Source organism: Panthera leo, chromosome A2, assembly GCF_018350215.1.
Source record: "Panthera leo isolate Ple1 chromosome A2, P.leo_Ple1_pat1.1, whole genome shotgun sequence".
Lineage (NCBI taxonomy): Eukaryota > Metazoa > Chordata > Mammalia > Carnivora > Felidae > Panthera > Panthera leo.
The window spans coordinates 10,422,174-10,443,067 of NC_056680.1; the positions used below are offsets into that span (position 1 = coordinate 10,422,174).

Consider the following 20,894-nt stretch of genomic DNA (forward strand, 5'->3'; position numbering starts at 1 on the left):
TGGGACAATTCACATTGCCAGAATCTCTCCCCTTGCCCTCTGTGATTCTCTAATGAGGTTTTACAGTATCTGTATCTTTGGAAATACTAGGAATGATTGCAGACTTTTATGGGAGGTTTCAATGCAACTTAATCCTTATTTCACTTTTATGACTATATACATACCAGGTGTTTATTGTTCATTATATACAGGGACAGCATGGAATGATTTGGGATACAGGATATGCAGTGACCCTGTACAGCTGGGGCATCTCTGCTCCAGATTATTACTTCCCAATTACTTAGCTGACCACAGCATCTTTCTCTGCTTCTGAGTGTTTTCTATCTTGTTGATTTTAAGTATAGTTAAAAAGTGGTTGCACCATATCATGCAAAGAGGACAGTCATGTGCAAGAGGGCACAGAAGCTCAGCGAGTGAAAGTATAGTGAAGAGCTCGTTTCAAGACAGGGAAGTGCCTTCAAGGTAGTCCAGGCATGAGCCTTCCTAGGGCATCCCCTGCTATCTGCCCAGGTTGTCCAGTGAGGCAGGCAGGAGACGCCCAAGTGGATCGGCCAGGGAAGTGCTCTGGGAACACTGCATAATCTTACCGCACTGTGCTTGGAGGCATCAGACACGGTCCCGCTTGAGAGCGTGTAATTCTCAGGCTCGGCTTTGGCTTTCCTGACCCCTCTGAACCATTTCCCGTACTGCTCCCGGACCTGCAGGGGCGAAGCACGCTCTGGGTCAGCTCACTGGGCGGGGCGGGGACAGGAAGAGTCCCGGATGGGGGCCGGACCGTGGTACCTGCTGGCTGAGGAGGCAGTACACCAGGAAGATGAACGCTCCCTGCAGGCTGTTGATGATGGTGAAGAGGTAAGCCATGACGCGGGCAGCTGGCCCCACCTGCAGGACGCCCAGACACCACGTGCAGCCCAGGATGAGGAGCTGAGCCATCGCTTTGAATGTCAGCATCCTGGGTAGGAGGAGAGAGGAGGCTCGTGGTGCACCGGGAGCAACAGCCCCCTCCCCTCCCCACCTGTTTTCAAGTCCACTCCACGGATGCTTCCTACTGAGTAGCGATCAACTTGGATCTTTATCGTCAATGATTCCATAAAAAGAAATGGTGTTTGGGTCAGGGATGGCAGTTTGACTAGGACTAGGGATGGTAGTGACACTCCAGAATGTGAGTTTCAAAAAGGTCACGATGTTTCAGGAAGACCCCTCATTTTGTTCAGCTGACATTGTCGAGAACATTCTGTGCCCCTGGCCCTAGGCTGGGGCTTGGGCATTCAGAACAACCAAGACAAGACTTCTGTTTCCACAGCCCTTAGAGTCTGGTGGCAAGACAAAAACAAATGATGACTTGTAACATTTGCAAAGTGAGGTACTTCTGCCCAGATCCCATCCAGGGCTGTTCCTGTCCCCACCTTCTCCATGACCTGACCCAGAATGTGCTTTGCCCAGAATAGAGGCCACTGATTCTGTGCAAAGTTGAGGAAAGGAAAGGGCATCCCCAAACTCCTAGGTGATGTGACATGTGGTTGATGAACCTGCGTTCACGTGGGGCAAGAGAAGGGGAAGGCAGGGGGCCTAAAACGCATGAAGGCATGACCATGAAAGGGTGCGCTGGGTTCTGGGAACTGTTATGTGATGTTTTGAGTGTGTTGTCAGGATAGAAATGTTCTCAGGACCTGCTATGTAAGGCATGGAAGCAATCCCTGTGTATCCGGGCAAAGTCCATTCTCTCTGGACATCAGATCCTTGGAGCTCTGAGGATAATGCTCTGGATGGGGGACATTCCTCTGACTCCTCCTCACCTGGTGTTCTGGAGGGTGGACACGTCTCTGTTGAGGGAGGAGAGCTTGTTTTTCACAATCCAGAAGGTCATCAGAAAGAAGGCCAGATTAATCTGCAGAAAGCCCACAGGTGTATTAAATTCACTCCACATCTGGTAAGCATCCTCCTAGCTCATCCAACACCTAACCCGGCAGGTAAGAAGCTTTTGCCTTTTGTAGAAGTCCTAGAAGACTAGACCAACCACCCTGTAACTCAGGCATGTGTTTGTCCTGTAACTTTGGCGAGCACTTCGATGCAGTTCGCATGGAAACTCCAAATTTTAGCACTGAAAGTCCCAGGTCTCAGGAAACATGTTAGTCCTGTTGTTGCAATGGAAATTCCTGCATCCCGGGGTGGGGGGTCTCTCATCAGTCCTGGGCCAACTGGAATGATTGCTCCCACTGCCTGTAACCCTCCTGGTACACCTGGTCTTTGAATGACCGTCACTTTGGCAGGCAGGATGCTCTGATGTCATGTGTTACTCACGGAGAAGATGGTGCAGACGGGGCCCAGGAAGGTCCATACAAATCCTTTGTCTGTGTGGAGCCAGCATCTAAGAGAGAGATGAGAAGTGAGTCAAGAGAACATTGGCCTTTGTGGATAAAGAATCACTAGAATGTATAATATATAATGATTAAATACTTCATAATGAACATTTAAAATAATTAAATCTTAAGGACTTAAAAACAGTTCAATGAACACAAAATTCCATCAGAGAGATGTCTTCGGAGTGGGCACTGACCTTTCCTCTGCCTATCATGTTCGGGGGAAATTAAATCGCTATTGGTTCTATGATGGCCACAGTTGTGCTGGAGAAGATAGGGGCAGTGGGAATTTGCACTTACCTGGTGGGTGTTCCATAAAGGGAAGGTCTGGAGGCAGCAGAAATGGCCACGATTAGAGCCGGGACTCCATAGCCCACAGGGAGCATGAGTCTCTTCATGAACCTGCTCATACTGGAGTAGTTGACCACCGTCAGGTTGCGTGCCGTGAGGAAGAGGTGTAGACCCTCCAACAGCATCCAGGTGAAGGAGGCCAGGTAGAGATAGTGTAAGGCCCCCGCGATGATGGCGCACAGCAGCTGGGGGAGGAGGAAGGAGTCACCAGGAGGGACTGTCAGGGAGGAGGGTGGCCCCAGGACCCCTCCCATACCTTCCAGCGGGGAGAACTCATATATATATAGGGTCGAGTTGTTGAGAGAGGATTGTCTTCTGTTTCATCAGTCAACATGAAATAGGCGATTTACCCCTCCAGCCTCCCTGTCACCCAACGATATTGTGTTAAGGTATCAGTGCAGCAGGGCTCCACGAACTGAGCATCCCGTGGCTCAGGGCAGGGGGTCCTCTGTGACAGTGTCAGTACCTTGATCTTGGTCTGGTCGATGGCCGTGAGGAAGAGCAGGTGGGCCAGGAAGAGGCAGATGGAGAGCTGCAGGTGGAGCGAGGTGCTGGTGTTCTGGATGGCTTTGCACAGGAGGAAGGTGAGGGCTGCCAGGAGGAGGCACAGCAGAGAGAGGCCCAGCCCCACGTAGGTGATGACAACCAGCACGGGATCCTCCTTCTGCGACCCAGCAAAAAGGACATCACAGTCACAGGTCCTATATCAGTTGACTTTAAGAGGAATTTCATCACCCTGGGTAGGCCTGGTCTAATCAGTGAGCTCTCAAAGCTCTAGGCTCTTCCTAGAGAAAAGGATTCAAAGTTTGAGGGCGTTTGAGGTGAGGGAGCTTCTCCTGCTGGCCTCTGGACAGAAATGCTGATACACTGTGTGGGGCCTAGAGAGAAGGAATGCAGGTAGCCCCTAGGAGCTGAGCAGGGTCCCCTGCTCGCAGCTGGAAAGAAAGTGGAACCCCAGTCCTACAACTGCAAGGAACGGAATTCTGCCAGCAACCAGGGAGCTCACAGGAGGACCCCAGGCCTCCGACAAGAATGCAGCTTTGGCTGACTCAATGGTCTCAACCTTGTAAGACCCAGAGCAGGCAACTCAGCTACGCTACGCCCGATTCTCGTCCCACAGAAACCATGAGACATAAATTTATGTTTCTTTAAGCTCCTACATGTGGGGAAACATGTTCGAGAGCGATAGACGTGGAAAGCAGCCTCTCTCAGGGATCTCACCTGCACGTGGCTGTGGGCCATGAGGACGGCAAAGCTGCTGAGGTGGGAGCACTGGCAGGTGGTGCTGGTGTCTCTGGTGTCCAGCATCTCGCAGCCCGTGGTGGACCAATGACCGCCTCCATCCTGACTGTGCTCCCAGAAGACACAGAACGCCTTCTGCGTTGGCCCGGGCGTCACTGACTGTAGGAAGAGAGCGTCGGTGGGAGCTGGAGACTCTTATCCAAAGCTGGTTTGCAAAGGGCTTTCCTGGGGGAAGGAGGCGCCCACGGAGGAGGCCCCCAGGACACAAAGGGTGATCTCGACAGTGAGGCTGAGCCCCGGACCCAGACCAGTTCCTTGCCCGGCCACAGCCCCATTCCACCAGGACTCACGTGGTGGGCGAAGATGAAGGTGACGGGGGAGCTGAGGTTCTGGGTGTCCTTGTTGCTCACAAAGGCAGAGACGACATCTGAGAGCAGGACAGGGGAGACCTCTCCCAGCCATTCCTTGCGTTCACGCAGAAGTGCCTGCTGCTTAGGGTCCAGGACCAGGGGCGCCTTGGCCAGTAACTTGCCCAACCCTGGAGTGGAGACGAGGCCCACCACAGAAGGACCTGCAGGACAAGGCCAATGTGGATACCTCGGGGTGCCCACCAGGGCCCCTTCTTCCTCAGATGGACCCTTTGTGGCCCCACTCTGCCCCCTACCACCCCGTAAGCTTCAGGTCCCCGTTTGTCACGTCCTTGGGCGTCTTGTGACCTCCCATCTCGGCCGTTACCTGAGTCACTAGATCCATGCACCTCATCCAAGCTCAGCAGCATCTTTGCCTGGTTCAGACTCAAGGTGACATTTCTGTCTCCTTGTTCTTGCACCTTCAGGGACAGGTCTATGAGATGTCAGAGTTATTAAGGGAGTTAGGATAGTATTTGTGGCTGTAGTGGTTACAATAATACTATCCTTTATATGTGTGTTTACATACATCTGGCTATCCACACACGAAAGAAGAACAGGAACTCTACTTCATACAACACACAAAAATTAACTCAAAGTGGCATGCCAAATTTAAGGCATGCCTTGGTGGCTCAGTTGGTTGAGCATCTGACTTTTGATTTCAGCTCAGGTAATGACCCCAAGGGTGTGGGATCAAAGCCTGTGTTGGGCTCCATGCTAAGCTTGGAGCCCGTTTGGATTCTCTCTCTCTCTCTCTCTCTCTCTCTCTCTCTCTCTGTCTCTCAGTCTGCCCCTCCCCATCTCTCTCTTTCTCTCTCAAACAGACAAAGAAACAAACAAACAATCCTAAACTTAAGGGCTAAAAGTACAACAGTTGGAAGAAAACACAGATGTAAATCTTCACAGCCTTGGATTTGACAATGGATTCTTAGATATAGCACCAAATGCACATGCAACTAAAGAAAAAAAGAGAAAATGAATTTCAAAACAGAAGCACCTGTTCATTAAAGCAAAAAAAATATTCACTCTTATATGGATCCTGAGAAACTTAACAGAAACCCATGGGGGAGGGGAAGGAAAAAAAAAAAAAGGAGGTTAGAGTGGGAGAGAGCCAAAGCATAAGAGACTGTTAAAAACTGAGAACAAACTGAGGGTTGATGGGGGGTGGGAGGGAGGGGAGGGTGGGTGATGGGTATTGAGGAGGTCACCTTTTGGGATGAGCACTGGGTGTCGTATGGAAACCAATTTGACAATAAACTTCATATATTGAAAAAAATAAAAAAATAAAAAGTAAAAAAAAATAATCTATGGAATGGGAGAAAAAAATTAGCAAGTCACATGTCTCACAGAGTGTACTATTAAAACATATAAAGAATTCTTCCAGGTCAACAACCAAAAGCCAAACAATGAAATAAAGGGCAAAGGGACTTGCATAGACATTTCTCCAAAAAAGATACACACATGTTCAATAATTACACAAAAAGATGTGAGCCATCACTAGTCATCAGGGAAACGTAAATCAAAACCACAATGAGATATCACCAGACACATACTGAAAAGACTCTAATAAAAATAAAACAGGGGCGCCAGGGTGGCTTAGTTGGTTGAGTGTCCAACTTCGACTCAAGTCATGATCTCATGGTTCGTGGGTTCGAGCCCCACATCAGGTTCCGTGCTGACAGCTTAGAGCCTGCTTGGGATCCTCTCTCTCTACCTCTCTGTGCCCCTCCCTGGCTTGTGCTCTCTCTTTCAAAATAAATAAATAAATACACTTAAAAAAACAACAACAACAACAAAGTGAAAGTGCCAAGTGTTGCTGAGGGGGTAGAAATTGGGGTCCATTGCCGGTGAGAATACGAGATGGAAAAATAGCCTCTTTGGAAAATAGTTTGGTGGTTCTCAAAAAGTTGACCATAGAATCGCTGTATAACTCAGAAATTCCAGTCCTAAGTAAGTACCCCAAAGAACCGAGAACAGTTATTCAAACAAAAATGTGTGAACCGATATTCTCAGTAGCACCATGTGAAGAGTCAGAGGGTGGCAACACCCTAAATGTGCATCAGTGGATGAACGGGGACACAAGAAGTGCTGTATCCATCTACAATTAAATGTGACTCAGCCGCAAAAGGGAATGAAACACTGAGAGATGCTACAACGTGGATGAACCTTGAAAACATCCTGCTAGGTGAAAGAAACCACATAGTGTATGACTCTCTAGGTATGAGAAGTCCAGAATAGGCCCATCCATAGAGACAGAAAACAGACTAGTGGTGGCCAGGGGCTGGGGGAGCGGAGGAATAGGGAGTGACTTCTGGGGGAGGGGTGATGTACAGTATTTACTTCGAGGGCGATGAAAACCGTTTAGAAATAGAGGCAATGATCACAACTCCGTGAATGTACTAAATGCCACTGAATTGTATACTTTGTTTAAAATGGTGGATTTTGGGGCGCCTGGGTGGCTCAGTCGGTTAAGTGTCTGACTTCGGCTCAGGTCATGATTTCACGGTCCGTGAGTTCGAGCCCCGCGTTGGGCTCTGTGCTGACAGCTCAGAGCCTGGAGACTGTTTCAGATTCTGTGTCTCCCTCTCCCTCTGACCCTCCCCGTTCATGCTCTGTCTCTCTCTCTCAAAAATAAATAAACGTTAAAAAAAAAATTAAAAAAAAAATAAAATGGTGGATTTTATGTTACGTGAATTCTACCTCAAATGAAACAAATAAAATACTTAACCGTGAGAGAACATTAACTGCATATGATTCCAAATTAAGTAAATTGTTTTCTTGGGAAGCCATTTCTATTGTATTTTATGTTCTTCATTACCATTAACTCAACTGCTCATAATTTAGTTTCTATTAAGATGTATATTATTTATGGCTTTATTCATTTCTTTTTTTAATTGAAGTATAACGAACATAGAACATGATATTAGTTTCAGGTGTACATGGTGATGATTTGTTATTTGTATGTGTTGCAAAATGATCACCACAGTGAGTGTAGTAAACACTTGTCCCCACATAGAGTTACATTTTTTTTCCTGTGATAAGAACTTTCAAGGTTTAGTCTTGTAGCAACTTGGAAACATGTAATATAGTGTTATCCTCGTGCTGTACATTACATCCCATGACTTAGTTATTTTATATCTTTTGACCCCCTTCACCCATTCAGCCCACTGCCCCACCCCCACACACCTCACCCCTACCTCTGACACTCACTAATCTGTGTCTATAAGCTTGTGGCCCCCCCCCCTTTTTTTTTTTTTTTTAGAATTCCACATATAAGTGAGACCACATGGTATTTGGCCATCTCTGACTTAGCATAATATATTCATTTCTTTTTAACCACTTTTAATTGGTTTAGGGAGTGTAACACTGAGATACAAGCGTGGTCACTGGCTCCAGTGAGGCTGGGGGATAAACGAGGTGGGGAAGGGCAGGGCAGGAGCCCGGGGCAGACCCCAGTACTTGCCTGTGCCTGCAGATGCACTGAAGGTCAATGTCCCATTGGGCAGGGCCTGGCTTATGTTTCTCAGGACGTCCTCCAGGCCAGCGAGCAGGTTCGTGGCCACACGGTGCTGCTCTGAGCGGGGCAGTGCCTCCAGGTCTTCCGGGGTCTGCAACAACTCATCCACCCCCTCTATGAGGCCCTGGGGGAAAGCAGACCCAGAAGTCGTGAGCCGTGGGCCAGACTGCATGAAGAGGCTGTCCATTGAGCCTCAGAATAAAGATCCTGGAGAATAAAGTCTATTTACCTGGATGCTGTCCTGGGCAAAGGCCGGTATGAACTTTCTGGCCAGATCTTCGACTTTTTCAAAGAAGCGGGAGAGTCTCTGGGAAGAGGGCAAATGAGGAGGTCAGAGAGCCTCACGTGCGAGTGGGGAAGCTTGGGGAAAATGGTGGCCAGGGAGGGCGGGCAGCCCGTGCTTCAAGGAAGGATTTCCTGTCTCCTGGTCCCTGCTGGGGCCAACTCACCCGGCTCTTGATTCCACGGGGTGGGGTCCAGCTGGGGAAAAAGTTGCCTGCAAGAGACAAGAGTGCTTCATGAGGTGTGACAGCATCTATCTTTGTACGTGTTCGGGGGTAGGGGTCTGGGGTCAGGTCAGGCCAGGTACTTTCCCAGGCGGTCATTTGGTTATTCAGGGAGCCTGGTTTGGGCATAGAAGCATCGGGAAGGCCCTACTGTCTCCTCCCTGGTGAGTGAGTGCCTTTTCTTATTCACACAGAGGTGTGCTATGGGTGAATGTGGTGGCCTAGATGCTCTGCTGGCCAGATATGGATGGAATTGGCCTGGGTCCTCCCTGTCTCCCAGCCCTGGCTGGGTGCCCTCGGCTTCCCCGGGCAGCTTTCAGCCAGGGTGAGACATCGTGGGCATCTGTGTCCCAGCCTGAGCATTTGGACAAAGGCCAGTGTGGGTCTTCTAGGGAACCAAGTGCAGGGAAAATGGTGCATTACCCAACAAGGATCCTGTTGGATCTGGCTCCCATTGACGGCCTTTGTTTTAATTCCCTCAGGGCAGCTGCTCACCTGCTGGTCCCCAATGATGCCGTCTGTTGCTATCTTGTCTCGACGGGAGCCCCTTCTGATCATGTAATTTTCTATGTGTGTATGGGGGTGGATCTGTGTAATTCTGCTTAGACTCCACACAGCATTCTTCTGGCTTCTGGTCATCTGGTTTGCTCTCAGGAATGTGAACTGAAATTACTGGGGAGAGTCAGGGTAAGCCTTGTGCAGGGAAGGAGACAAGGGACTGAGCACCTGAGAAGGAGGGGGTATCAGGATGCCAAAACTGTTGGCCAGGGAGACCACTGGCTCAGAAAAGCTCAGCTCTCGAATCTTCCCACTCCAGTGTTTCGGGGTGGGGTCCCTGAGTCCAATGTGGCCCAAGAGGTCTGAGAGTTTTCCTGGTATGGCAGAGCCCAGGTGGGCTTTGGTGGGGAAAGGTCTCATCCTGGCAGTCACTGATGATGGTAAAGAGGAGGGATCTTGCGCTGGAAGCAATATGCCGTGAGCTCCTTAAATATCTTGAGTGCCATCCTTCTCTCTTGTTTTACAAAAACAAGATGCCGGGGCGGGGGGGGGGGGGGGCGGGTGGGCAAGGGATACTCTGAACTTTCAGAAGTGACCCTCTGCAGAAGGTTCTGAGCCTTGGGGTTCAAAGAGGAGTGCGTGACCGGGTAGGTGCCGAGGACAGCTCTCTGATGCTTAGAGAAAGTGGAGCAAATGCCTTCCCACCGCATGGTTGGGGAGATGGAAGGCGTGGGGTGGTTCTTACCTTGACATGTGTTCTCACTTTCATTCCTGAATGTTTTTGCCCCAGAAGCAAGCTCGTATCCTGGGCTGCACGTGCAGTGGTAGCTCCCCTCTGTGTTAAGGCAGTGTGCAAATTTTCCACAGGACACTCCGGGGGGTGGTCCACACTCGTTGATGTCTGAAAGCCAACAGGACAAAAGGTTACCTCCCAAAGGTGTGGGTTCCCATGGGCAGAGGCCCTGGCCTCCAGCCAGACTCTACCAACGGAACGGGAGAGAACTCAGCTTGCAGGTGGCATTTCAGGGGCTGGTCTGAGTGGGAGTCAGGTTGCTCCAGAAAGCTGCTGAAGGCTCCGCTCATCTCTGCTCTCTGGCTGGGCCTGAGGGGCACCTAGATTCAGATGCTTCTGTTCCATGATGGGGGCTGGAAGGAGGTCTGCCTCCCCTTCTGCAGACCTCATGGGGTGGACAGAGGCACTGAGTCTGTCTGCGTGATTGGGAACCTGGGGGTGGGCTGCAGTCAGGGCGACAGTGCTATTGAAGGCCACTCTCCATAATGAGTCAGTGAAGGGAGTCACGGCTGGAGTCTGTTCAGGGTCACACTTATTCGCACATGAAGATAAAGCCAGGTGGTCAGGCCTCTGCTCATTGACAGCTTTCACTTCCATTATTCACAGTGGCCCAAGGACACCCACAGTCCTCATCATCCACTCCCCCAAGCTCCTAATGTCAGGCATTTCTTTTTAATGTTTATTTTATTTGAGAGAGAGAGAGAGAGAGAGAGACACGCAGAGAGAGAAGGGGACAGAGGGTCCGAAGTGGGCCCTGTACTGACAGCAGAGAGCCTGAGTTAGGGCTCAAACTCATGAACCATGAGATCATGACCTGAGCTGGAGTTGGATGCTCAACTGACTGAGCCACGCAGGTGCCCCAGTCAGACATTTTAAAGATGCCCCAAGATGCCTCGGTGGGAGTCTCAATATCTCCACTCCTGAGGGAAGTCCCCTCTTGTCAGAGACACTGGGGACGTGACATGGAGAAGCTGCACAAAGTGTCTCACAGCCGAGTCACTGGGGATGTTTTCGGGCATCCTACATCTCCCTGTTCTTTAAACATGACAGGAAAGCTGTCCATCAGCCAGGTTCTCTTTGAGTAGCTCGGGGACCCACAGAGCAAGGCTGGACACCATCAGCTATCGACGACCTCAACAACTTGATCAGGTGAATCAAAGGGCAGGGGCAGAACGTTGGGTCCCAGACACTCCCATGGGGGGACCAGAGACTTTCAGAGCCTGCAAGGGCTCATGACCTCGTGCTGAGTGGGGGTCTGGCAGCTGGTCTCCCCCAGAGCAGAGTCTCCTACCCGAACTCGAGGACTTCCTTCTAAGGCCCCGGGCCCAGGCTGTGGGCGTCAGCCCCAGGACGGGACAGCAGGCGGGAAGAGGCACGGCCCCGTCTGGGCCATGGGACCGCCCTCCTGTCTTCTCAGATGGGGGCGATGGCTGGACACCTGTCTCTAGGGTTGTGGGATGGGGTGGACTCAAGTGGGGGACGGTTGAGAATGAGATCCAAGGTGTGGAAGGCATGAGGCCTCCTCAACCAGACAGATGTGCTTCCAGAAAGGAGCCGGGGTCCAGTTACATTAGCGGTAGGATCTCCTCGTCATGCTCACCCAGCCATGAATCTTCATGAGACCCGTATGCAAATGCACAAAGGCCGGGCAATGGTCACAACAGCACCTTTTTTTTCTCTGATAAAATATTTTCCTCAAGCACTAAATGACACATGGGTACTTAGAAAACAAAGAAAATGTAAAAAATGAGAACAAAGAAAATCAACTAAGTCTACTATATGAGCTACTGGAAGATTTTTTTTTTAATTTTTTTTTTAACGTTTATTTATTTTTGAGACAGAGAGAGACAGAGCATGAACGGGGGAGGGTCAGAGAGAGAGGGAGACACAGAATCTGAAACAGGCTCCAGGCTCTGAGCTGTCAGCACAGAGCCCGACGCGGGGCTCAAACTCACGGACGGTGAGATCATGACCTGAGCCGAAGTCGGATGCTCAACTGACTGAGCCACCCAGGCGCCCCTAAAAAATTTTTTTTTATTAAATTTTTTTTTTTAACGTTTATTTATTTTTGAGACAGAGAGAGACAGAGCATGAACAGGGGAGGGGCAGAGAGAGGGAGACACAGAATCTGAAACAGGCTCCAGGCTCTGAGCTGTCAGCACAGAGCCCGACGCGGGGCTGGAACTCACGGATGGCGAGATCATGACCTGAGCCGAAGTCGGAGGCTTAACCCACTGAGCCACCCAGGCGCCCCATGAACTACTGGAAGATTTAAGATAGTTTTCCCCTCAGCTTTTCAAACATATTAGGAATATTTTCCTTTATTATCAATAAATTTGCATCTAAGATGATTTTGAGTAGATGAAGAATATTTCTTGGTGTGAGAGCTGCTCATGTCCTCCTTTCCCCATTATTTTTTTATTGTGGTAGAATGCCCTTAACATAAAATTTACCATGTTAACCATATTTAAGTAATATAATTTTCTTTTATGATTTTGCATTGTTGAAGAATAAAAACTCTTCAGTTTTGTTATTTTTTATCTTTTTTTAAAACACTTTAGTTTTAGATCTTCATCTAGGTTCTACCTCCTTATTAATGGTGACTCTGGCTAATTCAATCTCTTTGAGCCCAATTATTATCATTTAAAAAAACGAAGCCATAAAATTTATAGAAAAAACATGGGGAATAAGCTCTTGAAATTGGTCTTGGCACAGATTTTTTTGGATTTGACTCCAAAAAACAAAGATAAGTTAGTGGGAACATATCAAACTAAAAAACTTCTGCACAGCAAAAGAAACCATCAAAAAATGAAAAAGCAACCTACAGTTTAGTAGAAAATATTTGCAAATCATAAAGCTGAGAAGTGGCTAACATCCAAAATACAGAACTCATTCAACACAATAGAAAAAAGAAAAATAAACAATCCAACTTAAAAAATGGGCTGCAGATCTGAAAAGACATTTTCCAAAGAAGACATCCAAATGGCCAACAGGTACATGAAAAGGTACCCAACATCACTCATCGTCAGAGAGGTGCAAAGCCAAACTGTGATGAGATACCATCTCACACCTGTTGGAATGGCTATTATAAAAAAGATAAGAAATAACAAGTGTTGGTGAGGATGTGGGAAAAAGGGAACCTTGCGCACCGTGGGTGGGAATGCAAACTGGTGCAGCCACTGTGGGAAATTCGAAACATTAAAAATGGAAGTACCACATCATCCGGCAGTTCTACTTCTGGGTATTTATTTGAAGGAAACAAAAACACTAACTTGAAAGTCGACATCCTCGTGTTCGTTGCAGCTTTATTTGTAACAGGCAAGGTAGGGAAACAACCTTAGTTTTTATCGATGCCTGAGTGGATAATGAAAAAGTGTTGTATGTGTATGGGGGAGTATCACTTAACCATACAAGGGAAGACAGTCCTGCCATTTGCAACACCATGGATGGACCTTGAGGGCATTACACTAAGTGAGTTAAGTTGCACAGAGAAAGACAAATACCGTACGATTTCAATGTATGTGGAATCTAAAAACAAACCCACAAACAAGACAGAAGTCATACAGGCAACAGATGCGTGGGTGCCAGAGGTGGGGAGGGATTGGTAGGGGTGCAAGGAGGCAGGGAGGAAAACTGGTGCTAGATTTGCTTCCTCATGGGTCTGCTGTGAACAGTGAGGCGGGAAACCATGACCTTGAGGGGTCGGGAGTTCCCGGTGAGCTCACGCCAGGAGGAGAGCCTGGGCTTTCAAGTCCTGTGTTTCTTTCCTCCCGTTGCTTCCATTCTTTCTCCCCTTTCCTTGTGCAATGAGCACGATCATAGTATTAACGGCAGTAGCCATGATAAGAGCTTGTGTTGGACCGTCCGCTCCATACTCGTCTTTATCGGTTCTCCACACGGGCAGATTTTAAATCTCACTCCATCCGTGTGGGGTGGATACAACGATGATCCCCAATTTACAGACAAGCAAACTGAGGCATAGAGAGGAGAACATCTTCCCCCTACCACTTCCCCCAACATCTCCATGCGCCCACCACCACCACCCCCCAGGCCCCTGTACCATCACAATTCTCCAAGCGGTTGGTGAAGATGTCCCCGGATAAAGAAGTGAACCCTGGAGAGCAGCGACAGGCTGTGGCGTTGACACATGAGGACTTTGGAGGGCACCACTGAGCACAGTCTGTGGGGGCAGAAGCTGTGGGGACCAAGACCACAGTCAGAAGTCTCAAGAAATGGAGGGAGCCAGCTGCCCGCTGGAGGTCCAGGAGTAGAGCGGGGGAGGAAAGAGAAGGATGGCTGCCATTGGAAGAGCTCAGAAAACTCTGCACATTTAGGGAGGAAGAAACAGCTTCTTTTATACCCAGAAGACCATCTGTGAGCCTCATTTGTGCAATAAGCTCCCTTCCCGTACCTCCTTATCGGTGAGAGAACCCAGACCCCAGCATGCACTCCCCAGCTTATGTCACCAATGGGGCTGGCTGGGCAGACTTACCACTCAGTTTCTGTACAGGCCCCAGTGTCAACAGCAGCAGCACCAAGAGCCCTGGGGCAGAAAAACAGAGAGATGACAGAGGAGAGTCAAGGTCCCATTTCAACCCCTGTCTGCCTGGTCATTGCCCCCTGGAGGGAGGCTCTTGTACCTTACACAGAACCAAAACACGGCCTGTCTGTCCCTCTCCCTGGACTTCCCCAGGAGTCAGTCAAGGACAACCACAGCCTTCGCGGAGCCTCGGGTGCTCTAGGTGAGGGGACAGAGTACACACAGGCAGCTGACGTCAGGGATACAACATAGAAACCCCAACCTCTCCCAGTGGAGGGGAGTAAACCTTGAAGTAGAAAATCTTCAAATCCAGTGCCTTCCCCATAGGCAGGTTCTTTGTTCTCTGGCGATGGCAGAAATCTGCTTGGAGAAGGCCCTGCTCTCTCCTCTCTGGTGAGTGGGTGCCTTTTCTATTTCACATGGGGCACCCTATGGGAGGATGGTGTGGCCGGATGCTCTGTTCCCCACGTGTGGATGGCAGTGGCCCAAACCCTCTCTGTCTGTCAGCTTTGGTGCCCTCAGCTTTCCTGGGTGGCTCCCAGATGGAGCAGGGACATCACGGCCACCTGAGTCCCAGCTTGAGGACTTGGACAAGTCCAGGGTGGGCCTTCCTGGGAGCTGAGTGCAGGGGAAATGCTGCGTTCCTGACCAGGACCTGTCATGGCATCCAGCGATGGCCTTTGTCCTGACTTCCCCAGGGTGGATCTCACTGCCTGCATAACCTTTAGAATCCTGGTGACCCTCGCAGGACATCATGCTCCCATCCACGCTCACTCTGAGACTCTAGCTCTATGGACAGGGACAAGTCCCACACTTGAGCCAGGACCTTCCAGCCAGGCTTGAGGGAAAGGGTCAGGAGAATGAAGGTCCTGCTGGAGAGGCGGGGTCACCAGGATGGTGAGGACCAGGCTGAAGTGGACGGTGGGGCTGACATCCGGCCAGGCAGCTTTGGGGCTGTGAAGTTGCCTTTTCTGATCCCCAAGAAGGAATTCTCCAGACTAAAAGAAAGTGGTGAGATATCTGAGCAGGGCCAGTGGTGGGTGATGGCTGGGTGGCTGGAGAGGGGGCAGGCGCCCATGGGTGAGGGATGGCAGATGATTCTGTCTTCTCTGCCCTTGGCCTCCCACCAGGGGGGCAGACCTGTGTGCCCTACCAAGTGGGACTCAGCCTCCACCTTCTGTCTGAGTGTCTGGGTCAACGTGGGGCTTCGGGTTGACCTCTTTGGAAGAAGGTCACGCCTCTGGCAATGATCCCCTCTGTTTTCATCCAGCCCAGACGGCAGCCTCTTTCATTCGCCTGAATCTTAGAGCGTGTGTGGAGTGGCCCATTTCGCTCTTCCCACCTTCTCCCAACATCCTCCACATCCCAGTCACCTGAGTTGCCCACTGGCCTGTGAACTAAAATTACAGACAAGGTTCAGGGCAGAGCCCGGGATGGGCAATTAGAGCCTGGAGGCCAAGAGGCCGGTTAGAGTGCTAGGAGGCGTCTTTTCCAGGCCGGGTTGTGAGTCAGGGAAGGTAGGCCCACCCTGGGATCGCCCCCCTCCCACATTTATGGGCAGGGCTCCTGGGTCCATCATGATGCTGGGGGGCTGACAGGGGTCCTGGTGTGGCTGAGCCCGTGTAGATCTCGGGGGAGCAGGGGGAAAGTCTCATCTTGGCTGCCACTGATGAAGAAGAAGAGGGTGGATACTGCTCCGGAACATAACACGCCGTGAGCTTGTGAAGTATGTTGGATGCCATCCCTCTGGTTTTCTGAAAGTGAAATGCTGGGCGGCAAGGGAGATGCTCCAGAATTGAGTTAAGTGGCACTCTGCAGAGGGATCTGAGTCTGGGGCTTTGGGGAGGCTGGGACACAGGTATAGGTGCCCAGAACGGCTCTCTGGGGCCTGGACAGAGTGGGGTCAGTGACCTCAAACCTCGAGGATGAGGAGACAGAAGGTGCAAAGCCCTTCTTACCTTGACACATGTTTTCACTCTCATTCCTGAATGTCATCTCGGGAATCAGCTCCTGCCCTGGGCCGCACACGCAGTATCTCCCATCCACGCCCTGGCAGTCAACGTATGGTACACAGGGCGTCCTCCAGGGTCGCTCACACACGTCGATGTCTGGAACACAACAACGTAAGCTTATTCCTTCCACTTTCAAAGGAGTAAGTTCCCACAGGCAGAGAGCCCGGTCACCAGCCTGACCCGACAATGAAGGCTGGACAGACACAGCTCCCGGGTAGCACTCCCCAGGCTGGACTGAGCAGGGCCGGCTGCTCCAGAAAGCCTGCTGACAGCCGTCTCTGCTCTCTGGCTGGGCCTGAGGGCCACCTAGATTCAGATGCTACTGTTCCAGGATGGGGGCTGGAAGGAGGTCTGCATCCCCTTCTGTAGACCTTGTGGGATAAACAGAGGCACTGAGTCAGGGTCCAGACCCTTCCCTGTGGTGTTATTTGTACCGCTGGAGACCTGGGGTGGGCTCTCAGGGTGCCAGTAGCATGGAAGGCCACCCTCGATGCTGAGAGGTGGAGCCGGTCATGGCCTGGGGGCTGTCTAGGGTGACACATGACACTCAGCCTTCACACCTGAGGATAGAAGCAGACGGCCAGGTCCCTGAGCGTTGATGGTTTCTACCCACTTTACTCACAGTGGCCTAAGTACACCTCATAATTCTCATCAGGCACTCCCCCAAATCCCAATGTCAGGCCTTTTCTAGATGCCCCAGGATGTCTCTGGGGGAATTCTCTTTAATCAGAGTCCGTCATAGATGTGAAATGGAGAAGCACCAAGAAGTTGCTCACAGCTGAGTTATTGCAAGGTGGGTTCCTGGCCTCCTAGCTCTTCCTGTTCTCTAAACGTGAGAGGAAAGATGGCCACGACCCTGGCCCCTCGGAGTAGCTCGGGGACCCACAGAGCAAGGCTGGACACCGTCAGCTATCCACGACCTCAACAACTTGATCAGGTGAATCAAAGGGCAGGGGCAGAACGTTGGTTCCCGGACGCTCCCATCGGGGGACCAGAGACTTTCAGAGCCTGCAAGGGCTCATGACCTCGTGCTGAGTGGGGGTCTGGCAGCTGGTCTCCCCCAGAGCAGAGTCTCCTACCCGAACTCGAGGACTTCCTTCCGAGGCCCCGGGCCCAGGCTGTGGGCGTCAGCCCCAGGACGGGACAGCAGGCGGGAAGAGGCACGGCCCCGTCTGGGCCATGGGACCGCCCTCCTGTCTTCTCAGATGGGGGCGATGGCTGGACACCCGTCTCCGGGGTCGTGGGATGGGGTGGGGTCCAGCGGGTGGTAATGAGGCGCGCGGGAGGGGAAGACACGACGAGGAGAAACTCTCAACCGGCAAACGTGCTCCCAGAAGGGAGCGGGGGTCCAGCCGCACCAGCCGCAGGCCCCCTGGCCGCGCTCCCCCGGGCCGGAGTCTCCGTGAGACGCGCGCACAGACGTGCAAGGGGTCCGCGAGGGGCGCCTCTCAGGGCATCGGGAGAGGGCGGCTGGGCAGGAGTCATACCACCTTTTTTTTCCGTGATGAAATTCACTTTCCCCCAAATATTAAATGACACACGGACGTTTGGAAGACAAAGAAAATGTCAAACAACGAAAACCAAGAGAATCGCCCATAAGTTCACTACACATGTTGGGAATATTTTCTATTATTATAAATATATATGCATCTAAGACTTTTGAGTACATGAAAAGTATTTCTTGGAGTAAAAACTGTATAATTTCCCTCTTTCCCCTATTTTCTTATTGTGGTAAAAGGCACACAAAAGTTTTTTTTTTTTTTTTTTTTTTTTTCGGTCTTAACCATTTTTAAGTATTATAATTTCCTTTCATGATCTTATTTTGTTGAATAAAAACCTCTCAGTGTCATTAAACATTTTTTTTAAAGCAAACGTTAGTTCTAACTTCCTTTATTCAAATTGTATTTATTTTCACCTTAAAGTAAAATCAATTTGCATGTTTCTTTTCTTTAAAAAAGGTTTTTAAAAATGTTTACTTATTTTTGATAGAGAGGGAGGAGGGAGAGGGAGAGAGGGAGGGGCAGAGAGAGGAGAGGGAGACACAGAATCTGAAGCAGGCTCCAGGCTTCGAGCTGTCAGCACAGAGCCCAACATGGGGCTTGAACCCACAAATTGCCAGATTGTGACCTGAGTCGAAATTGGACGCTTAACTGACTGAGCCACCCAGATGCCCCTGAATTTTTGTGTTTCTGATTTAATAAAAATAGTTGATGTTTTTTATGAGATTGAAATTTCTTTATCTTTCTTTTCTTTTCTTTCTTTCTTTCTTTCTTTCTTTCTTTCTTTTTTTTCTTTCTTTTTCTCTCTTTCTAGGTTAAAATTATGTTGTATTTGTTTAATTTTTTTGAAAATATATTCATATACAACAGGATTTTATTTATTTATTAAAAAAATTTAAGTTATTTATTTTAAGAGAGAGAGAGCAGGGGAGGGGCAGAGAGAGAGGGAGAGAGAATCCCGAGCAGGCTCTGCACTGTCAGCTCGGAACCCAGTGCAGAGCTCCAACCCACTAAGGGCAGGATCAAGACCTGAGCCAAAACCAAGAGTTGGATGCTTAACTGATGGAGCCACTCAGGATCCCCTACAACAGGATTTTTTAAAAGGATACACTTCTAATTTTGTATCATTTCTTAAACAGATATGTAGTGTAATTTAATTCTTGGATTTTGAAAGCTTGTTTTTGCATACTGAAAAAATTGTTTCGTGGGGAAAGAACTGATTTAACTGGTACTAAACAATCCTATCTTATTTGTGCATAGTACTCCTTAACTTATAAAACACTTTTTTTTTTGGTTTATCGCAGCATTATTGACAATAGCCCAGATATGGAAGCAACCTGGGTGTCCATCAGCAGATGAATGGATAAGGGGCATGTGGTATATACACGATAGGATATTATGCAGCCATAAAAAGGATGACTTTGTGCCATTTTCGACAATATGGATGGACCTATAGGGTATTATGCTAAGTGAAACAAGACTGAGAAAGGTAAATACCATGTGATACCACTCAGAAGTAGAATCTAAAAAAAAAAAAAAACCAAACCCAAATGAATGAAACAAACAAAAAGCAGAATCAGATCTACAAATACAGAGAACAAAAGATGGTTGCCAGAGACAAGTGGGGCTGGCAGTTGGGTGAAGGGGGAGAGAGAGATCTAGATGCTCAAGTATTGAGTGAGTAAGTCAGGGGAATAAAAGGCATAGCGTAAGGAACACAGTCAATGCTATTGTAATAGCAGCGTATTGCTTCATGGGGACAGATAGCAGCTACACTTAGGGTAAACATAGCACAATGTATAAATTTGTCAAATCATTATGTTGTACATCTGCAACTAATGTAACACTATGTATCAACTATACTCAAAATAAGAAAAGACTATAGAAATGTCTCCTCCCTCCTCCCTTCCTCCCTCCCTTCCTTCCTTCCTTCCTTCCTTCCTTCCTTCCTTCCTTCCTTCCTTCCTTCCTTTTTGAGAGAGAGTGAGAATGAGAGTATGTGAATGGGGGAGAGGGGCAGTGGAAGACAAAGAATCTTAAAGAGGCTTCAAGCCCAATGTGGCTGATGAGGGGCTCCATCCCACGACTGTGAGACCATGACCTGAGCTGCAATCAAGAATTGGATGCTTAGGAATGACATATCAGACAAAGGGCTAGTATCCAAAATCTATAAAGAGCTCACCAAACTCCACACCCGAAAGACAAATAATCCAGTGAAGAAATGGGCAGAAAACATGAATAGACACTTCTCTAAAGAAGACATCCGCATGGCCAACAGGCACGTGAAAAGATGCTCAATGTCACTCCTCATCAGGGAAATACAAATCAAAACCACACTCAGATATCACCTCATGCCAGTCAGAGTGGCCAAAATGAACAAATCAGGAGACTATAGATGCTGGAGAGGATGTGGAGAAACAGGAACCCTCTTGCACTGTTGGTGGGAATGCAAATTGGTGTAGCCACTCTGGAAAACAGTGTGGAGGTTCCTCAAAAAATTAAAAATAGACCTACCCTATGACCCAGCAGTAGCACTGCTAGGAATATCCCTTGGAATTTACCCAAGGGATACGGGAGTGCTGATGCATAGGGGCACTTGTACCCCAATGTTTGTAGCAGCACTTTCAACAATAGCCAAATTATGGAAAGAGCCTAAATGTCCATCAACTGATGAGTGGATAAAGAAATTGTGGTTTATATACACAATGGAATACTACGTGGCAATGAGAAAAAATGAAATATGGCCTTTTGTAGCAACATGGATGGAACTGGAGAGTGTGATGCTAAGTGAAATAAGCCATACAGAGAAAGACAGATACCATATGGTTTCACTCTTATGTGGATCCTGAGAAACGTAACAGAAACCCATGGGGGAGGGGAAGAAAAAAAAAAGAGGTTAGAGTGGAAGAGAGCCAAAGCATAAGAGACTCTTAAAAACTGAGAACAAACTGAGGGTTGAGGGAGGGTGGGAGGGGGGGGGGGGTGATGGGCATTGAGGAAGGCACCTGTTGGGATGAGCACTGGGTGTTGTATGGCAACCAATTTGACAATAAATTTCAAAAAAAAAAAAAAAAAAAAAGAATTGGATGCTTAGGGGCGCCTGGGTGGCTCAGTCGGTTAAGCCTCCGACTTCAGCTCAGGTCATGATCTCATGGTTCGTGAGTTCAAG

General features: G+C 49.2%; 1 protein-coding gene across 1 annotated transcript; it reads right to left on the reverse strand.

The window, feature by feature from the left end:
- Positions 1-1,715: 1,715 nt before the first annotated feature.
- On the reverse strand, positions 1,716-16,247 carry LOC122214071 (adhesion G protein-coupled receptor E2-like). The gene is made up of 15 exons (XM_042928712.1): positions 16,173-16,247; positions 14,167-14,217; positions 13,735-13,869; positions 9,627-9,782; positions 8,879-9,055; positions 8,327-8,373; positions 8,107-8,184; positions 7,824-8,001; positions 4,689-4,796; positions 4,304-4,524; positions 3,933-4,112; positions 3,178-3,375; positions 2,661-2,896; positions 2,302-2,368; positions 1,716-1,888 (listed from the first exon to the last, which is right to left on the reverse strand). The coding sequence occupies exons 1-15, from the start codon at positions 16,207-16,209 to the stop codon at positions 1,793-1,795; spliced, it is 1,965 nt and encodes a 654-aa protein (XP_042784646.1). The 5' UTR covers positions 16,210-16,247; the 3' UTR covers positions 1,716-1,792.
- Positions 16,248-20,894: the final 4,647 nt, after the last annotated feature.

Excerpts from the sequence above, each read along its gene's own strand:
- LOC122214071 (XM_042928712.1), bottom strand. The coding sequence starts at position 16,209 with ATGACATTCAGGAATGAGAGTGAAAACATGTGTCAAG. Across the intron at positions 13,870-14,166 it reads GCCTGTACAGAAACTGAGTG|CTTCTGCCCCCACAGACTGT; the intron begins GTAAGTCTGCCC and ends TGGTCCCCACAG. Across the intron at positions 8,002-8,106 it reads TTGCCCAGGACAGCATCCAG|GGCCTCATAGAGGGGGTGGA; the intron begins GTAAATAGACTT and ends GCTTTCCCCCAG.